The sequence below is a fragment of the Myotis davidii genome, unplaced genomic scaffold (assembly GCF_000327345.1).
Source record: "Myotis davidii unplaced genomic scaffold, ASM32734v1 scaffold125, whole genome shotgun sequence".
In the NCBI taxonomy this organism is placed as follows: domain Eukaryota; kingdom Metazoa; phylum Chordata; class Mammalia; order Chiroptera; family Vespertilionidae; genus Myotis; species Myotis davidii.
This window is the reverse complement of record NW_006299390.1, coordinates 575,443-582,771: the sequence shown is the minus strand read 5'-3', so window position 1 is coordinate 582,771 and position 7,329 is coordinate 575,443. Positions and strand designations below refer to the sequence as shown.

The 7,329-nt window shown below is 41.9% G+C and overlaps 1 protein-coding gene across 1 annotated transcript in view; it reads right to left on the bottom strand.

Annotated features, from left to right (window-relative positions):
- LAMB1 (laminin subunit beta 1) overlaps positions 1 to 7,329 on the bottom strand; it is a 71,916-nt gene that overhangs the window by 39,202 nt on the left and 25,385 nt on the right. Inside the window, exon 12 of the mRNA XM_006774860.2 lies at positions 6,972 to 7,051. Coding sequence (XP_006774923.1) covers positions 6,972 to 7,051 — 80 coding nt within the window. The remainder of the gene's footprint in view (positions 1 to 6,971; positions 7,052 to 7,329) is intronic.

The window sequence follows — 7,329 nt, the reverse complement described above, 5'->3', positions numbered from 1 at the left end:
CTGCTCACCAGACAAATGCATGAAGGACAGGAGTTCTGAATTTTAAAAACAAACAAATGGAAAAAGAATAGGAGATTTACTGTAATAATACAATTTTAAAAAAATTAGTGCATTACTCTTTTAGGTAATAAAGGCCTCGGGATAAACTGTAATTTATTCATTTTGTTCTCAGCCTACGTCTGTCTTTTTCCTTAGTATCATGACTTTGTGTACATAGTAAAACCAAATTACACACATTCATTTTTACTTCATTAAAGTCATGTGGTTTGAAATTATTACTTTAAACCCATTCCCAGACGTCATTATTTTTCTTCTCATCCCAAAGTTCATTTTAAACCAAGTTTCTAAGTCCAAACGAAGTCTTCTTCTGTATATCATGTGAGTCGTTTTCACCCTGCAGGAGTATGAACACTTAACGTCCCGTAGCCGATTCCCAGAGGAGAAAAGCTTGTTCCAATTAGGACCTAGCCCTCTTTTGGCCCAGTCCACCAACAAAAGCCATTGCCCAAAACCCAGGCACCAAACGCTACAACCTATGGACAAAAGAAAATCTTTAGTTCCTGCCCAGATGATTACCAAGGGAACATACGTCCAAAACACGAACCCCCGGAGAAAAGAACTTGAGTCTTCAATGCCATCCCTAGAAAATAAGCAAATAAAGCTGAGGACAGGCCAGTGGGCAGACCCCTGGTGTGGCCTCTGACCTGCAGCCCAGTTCTAAAGAAGAAAGCGCAGGAGGACCCGACCAGGTGAAAGGAATTCCCTTACAGCAGCCCTGGCCCTCACTCCTCTTGGTGTCCACAGACCTGAACTGTTGCCACTGTGAGGCACGACTCCCATCCCACACTCACTCCTTTAGCGAACTCACTCTGTGGCTTTACCTGCCCCAGAGCAGATGGCCCTCACACCTACAGCCCTCGGCACTCATTCAGCCGTGCTCTGGGTGTACACGTCCAGCCACAAATGGGACATTTCCATGGTTTGCCCAGCGGTCATCTCTAATTCATCTTGTCCCCATCTGCTCGTCGCCTCTCCCACTGATTTCTTACATTCAGCTCTGCTATTTCTGTCAGCAGATTTAAAATTCTTCTGATGTTTTAGGTGAGACATAACCTGCCCTTTTCTTTATCCCCAATATCGAAGTCTTATTTCAAGATGTTTCTCCGCTCAGTCCCACACTCACTCCTTTAGCGAACTCACTCTGTGGCTTTACCTGCCCCAGAGCAGATGGCCCTCACACCTACAGCCCTCGGCACTCATTCAGCCGTGCTCTGGGTGTACACGTCCAGCCACAAATGGGACATTTCCATGGTTTGCCCAGCGGTCATCTCTAATTCATCTTGTCCCCATCTGCTCGTCGCCTCTCCCACTGATTTCTTACATTCAGCTCTGCTATTTCTGTCAGCAGATTTAAAATTCTTCTGATGTTTTAGGTGAGACATAACCTGCCCTTTTCTTTATCCCCAATATCGAAGTCTTATTTCAAGATGTTTCTCCGCTCAGTTTCTGCTCATTGTCACTGCCACTCTCCTAGCCCAGTATGTCATCTTTCTATACCTGCTACTCTAGCAACCTTCCACACTGACCTCCTAAGCTCTTCTCTGCCCCTGCCCAGTCCATCCTGTTTACACAGCCAAACCAATCTTCCCACAGCATTGCTTTCAGCATTTCACAGGAATCCACGATTGTTTCTACTCGTCTTATATCAAGTCACGAGGCCCCTGGCTGGTTTCCAGCAGCCTCTATAACCCACGCTTCTTTCTCTGGTACCCGCCCTTTAATTTCAGATCAGCCACACTCCTCATACTCTTCAACAAATATTTACTGAGCAAATATTGGTCCTGGAGGCTACGCTTGCTGGTGTTAATACGCTCACATTTTGGTCCATTGTCAGTGTTCTTCTGAATCAATCCTTACTTCCTTGGTAAAGTCCATTATTTCTGGCTAAATAATGAGAAAGGAAAATGGGGAGGGAGGGGGGATGGACCTTGTCCTTAGAGAAATTACCATTTAATTTGGGAGACTAAAAAAATAAAGCAATTGACCAATACAGCAAATAAAAACGCTCTAAGTACCTTTATAGAGCTACCAGCTAAGTACTGTGGGCTTAGAGGCAGGCACTGCTCATCTGATTAAGGGCAGCATCATGAAAGAGGTGGCTCTGAAGGTCGCAGAGGATCTTGACAGACAGACAGAGGACAGGAACGACAGGAGCAAAGAGCCTAATGGAGGAATGTGAGCAGAGACGGTCAAGATCAGACCAGATCTGGACCTTGCCACACTCACTCCTTCTCTGTGCCTTCAGCAGTCTTCTTCTTCGCAGCTAGAAGGCTTTCCTGCCCACTTGTTACACCTCTCAAATCTCACTCATTTTTTAAAAAGCCAAGCTCAGAATGGGCAGGGGGAGATGGGGGAGTTGCGGGGGGGGAGGGGGGGGGAAGGCCACATATGTAATAACTTAATCAATAAAAAATTTTTTTTAAAAAAAGCCAAGCTCAGAAGGGGTAGGAGGGGATGGGGGGTAATGTGGGAGATAAGGACACATATGTAATAACTTAATCAATAAAAAATTTTTTTTTAAAAAAAGCCAAGCTCAAATGCTATGTCCTCCATTGTGAGACAAAAGATTTATTACGTGTAATTATCCTTCCCTGTGTTCAAGGAAAAATCATATTGGATAGAAACGGTACATTTAAAAGTTTGTATGTTAACCCTACAAATTTCCCTGTAACTAGATACAGATTTAATTCATTTGAGTCAGTAAGGTAGAATAAGGATGTAAGATAAGACAAAATAAGTCAGGACTTACGGTAGGAGATTAATGACTCCAAAAGATGTCCATGGCCTGATCCCCAGAATCTGTGGGTATGTTACCTCACAGAGCTCAAGGGACTTTGCTGATGTGATAAAGGTTAAGGATGTTGGGATGGGCCCAATCTAATCACGAGTTCTTCCAAGTGGAAGAAGAAAGCAGAAAAGCGGGTAAATGTTGTGACATGAGAATCATTTGACTCACAGTTGTTGGCTTTGAGGACGAAAGGAGAAGGCCATGAGTCAAGGGATGCGGGCAGTCCCTGGGAGCTGGGAACCAGCAGGAAAACGGAAACTTCATCCCTCAACCCGAAGCAACTGAATTCTGCCAACAACTCTGGTCAGCAGGCAACACATTTTCCTTTAGAGCCTTTAGATAGGAACACAGCCTTACTGACATCTTCATTTTAGTCAACTTCTCATAAATACAGAAATTAGCAACTTGTTTAATTGGAAGGAACATTCTATTTCATTTAAATAGTGTGGAGCAGAGCAAATACTGTACAGTTTTAACTTTTTTCTATTACTAAGAAACTGGGAGAAAAGTGAAAGGATAAAAAGATCATTCATAAGAATCACCACGGTTCAACACTGATTTCTCCTCCATCATTCTGATTACAAGTAAGAGTTGGTTCTACATTGATTAGCAGTCAGCACTACTCATTTCATCCAAAGTAGGATACTTTCTTAAGGGGAAGGGGCTGTCCTCTGCGATCCTTTTATGTCCAACTACCTATAATTAACAAAGGGTTAGATGCCCACTCAATATATTGATGAAAACATATATTAATTTCTGCTCTTGTTTCAAAGTATAAGCAAGTTCATTTCCTCATTTATTGAGCACCTGCAAGGCCCACTGTGCTGGGTACAAAGGGAGATTCAAGAACAAGTAAGATGCAATTCCTGTCTAAAGAGACCTTTCGAATACAAACAGCTATAATACATAGCCAACCAAAATAAGTGCGAAAAGAGATGCAGAAGTAATGTGTTGTTGAATGATCAAGTTAGGGCAGGGGACTTTGGTCTAGGAGTTAGAAGTCTTCAAGCCAGATATCAGTCATAAATTAATTGATGAAGTGATTTTGAGGAAGGATACAAAGGTGTTTACATTTTTAAAAGTTTTTTTTTAAAGCATTTATAAGTAGTATTTACCTAGCAACCATTCTTATGTATCCATTAAAGCAGGTTATCTGGTAGACAAAACTTCATTAACCTGGCTTAGGTTATATTATTCATATTAATTAGGTCTTGCTGCTTAAAAATATTCAAAAGTCCAGATTAGCTGTCAACATAATAGACCCGGATTACTAAGCTTTTATTGTTCTCCAAGAATCCATTTGGCTCATTATACAAAACATTTTAAAAGTTTTTCCACTTCACATGATTTTTGCACTTAGTTCAGTCCCTGGCCAAAGTAAACTAAGGCATGTTTGGGATCACATTTAGGTACTGCCTTCTTCTCAGGGGCACATACATAGTTTTTATATTTTAAAAATATTTTGTTTCTCAAATTCTTTAAGTCAATCGACATTTAATCAATACCCACTATGTGTCCAAGGTGAGGTAAAGGAATATTATCAGAAAGAAGATACTGATGAGTGGTCGCAACAAACCATTCATTTCGCAAATATTTCCTGAGAATCTGCTATGCCCCAAGCAATCTCCAAGGGGAACCGGTGCTTCAAAGACTGGGCCTCAACCACTCCCACGGGGGTCCTAGAGAAAGTCCCCTGGGGGCCAACTTGGAAAAGGATCTCGACAAAACACTGCGGAGGCACAGGACCAGGGGCAACGCGGAAGGTTCTTTTTCCCATCACTCATGCCAAAAGATAGAGTGCCTCATCAATCATGTTAGAGAGATCAAATCACCTGCCTTAAAATTTTCACTAAAATATCTGCTTCTCAAACTCTCTTGATTAGCACATTCTGGTTTTCACTAGTATACATTTTTTTTTTGCAGGAGACAGGAGGGGCAGCTCAGGGGTTGTGTAGGGGTGGATTCAGAGACAGGAAACGTGTGTACAATAGAGAAAAAGAGGAAGGGAGTGGAAGTAATAGAAACCATTTAGGGTAAAGGAACATAGGACATTCCTGAGTTTATGACATAATTTGGAAAATTATGGATGCCATTTTCACCTACTCGAGGAGTGTTCGAGGTGTGATGAGAGTTTGGAACTGAGGACTAAGTCACTAAAGCAATCAGTGCATGCTCTGGGAGTCACAAAGGAAAGCCAGAGAAGTGGTTCCATAAAGCAGGCAAGTAGTTGGTCTTTCCTTCCAGCTTTTATGGAATTATCCTCGCTTCCTCCCCTCTGGAGGTTTTCGAAGAATAGACATTCAGTACTGGAGTTCCAGAGGGCTACATACACGCTGTGCTGAGTTTGCTACGCGTTCTGGAATAGGACAGACCCAAACACAGAGGCCAAAGAGAACACGCTCTTGCTGCCTGGAATCCCATTCCCTCCCAGCAGACTTTCATGGTGTTGAGAAATAATCTTGTAAAAGAGTCAATTTATGAGTACATAAAGCTTGCTCAATGAATTCAGCATGTTCTCTCTGGGAAAGTTCAGGGCCAAGGAAACATCTGCCTGTTCTCCCAGCAGCCACTCACCCTATCTTTACCAGATGTTCTGAATCTGATCCTGTAACCAACGGAGACCAAAACTCCCTTTGACTCCAAGGTGGTTAATTAAACGCCCAGAAATTCAACATCTTGCCAAATGTGTATCATGATTAATTTCTGGTAGAGCTTCATGTCTCCTCTATTCAAGGAATACCAATGTATTTAAGTAACTAAAAGGTATTACATGTCATTTTCATTAATAGGCTTGGAAGCTGAATAAAATAAAATAAAATAGATTCTTTACACAAATCAAAATGGGAGTTCATTTTTCACCTTATGGATTGGTGAAAAATAAAATGATGATGCCAGCTGCTGGGAATAGAGAAAAGGGTATTTTTGTAACTGGTTTGTAGAAAAATAAATCAGCACAATCTGTCTGCAGAACAACCTGACATTCTATTAAAATAAAAAATGTACATCCACGCTGACTTCGAAGTTCCATCATTAGGAACCTAATCTATAGCTATATCTACATTCATCAAAATATATCTACAAGAATATTCACTGAAACATACTTAAAAAGCAAAAAGACTGGAAGTAAATAAATCATCGCACTTTCACATGATGGGGGTAGATAAACACATGCTGATATGAAAAAAGATCTCTAGATAAAAAAGCAAGTTGTGCAATTGTGTACATAACATCTATTGCTTTGACTTTCAAAAATTGTCAGTAACGTGAAGTGGGAAATCATGGGCTTTTTTTCTTTGTACTTGTCTCTTAAAAAATAAAACCTAACATGTTATTTTAAAAGAAATGAGAAGAAATTGTAATTTTTAACACATATTCTGAGCACTATTATTGATGTCTACAGAAATACAAGAAACTGTTAACAGTGGCACTACTAGGTAATGGAACTTGAGGAGAGAAAGGACAGGATAGCTGTCAGAATTGTTTGAATTTTTTAGAACTACTAGAGGCCCAGTGCACGAAATTTGTGCATTGGGGTTGGGGGTCCCCCAGCTCGGCCCGCACCCTCTCCAATCCTTGTGCAGGGATTGGGCCTAAACTGGCAGTAGGACATCCCTCTTGCAATCCAGGACTGCAGGCTCCTAACTACTCACCTGCCTGTCTACCTGCCTGCCTGATTGCCCCTAACCCCTCTGCCTGCCTGCCTGCCTGATTGCCCCTAACTGCCTCTGCCTCAGCCTCTGCCACTGCGGCTTTGTCTGGAAGGACGTCCAGAAGACGTCTGGTCTATCTGGTCTAATTAGCACATTACCCTTTTATTAGTATCGTGGGCATACATTGTTTCCATAATTTAAAAAATACTGTAAAGGGAAAGCACAAAAACAAGGAACATCAACACTATTCAAACCAAGAAACATAAACATATTATAAGGTTTCAACGCTAACTCTTGGAATGAATACATCTTTGAAAGCATTGAGACCACAGGGAAAAGTAATGATCAGGCATTCAAACCAAAGGTGAACACACTCTTGAATATCTCCTTCAGAGAATGATGTCACTCCTCCTGGGATCAGGAGGGCTTCCCTGGGTGACTGAGTACGAGTGTGTAAGTGAAGCCCCACTCACCTACTGTTCAGGGCTCCCCCAAAGTCACAGTCACAGGGTCGACATCCATCCAGATCGTTGCTCAAGCCCCAATGCTCTGGCTGCAGAACAAAAGATTAGACATCTAAAGGTGGGTTCCTGTAATTACACAATAGACTCAGCAAGAAACAAGTTCTGGCGTGTTCTGGCTGTTCCGCCAAGCGTTCATTTGCACCGGGAAAGAAGAAAGTCTACAAAAGAAAGGAGTGCACGTATTCTGAAATAAGGACACCCAGGCTGCAGGTCACAGGGGTCAGAGAGGGTTACACATAATCACACGATAACCCCAGATGAGAGTAGTTTCTTTGCCCTGCAAATAGCCAATCACCACGAGAAGGTA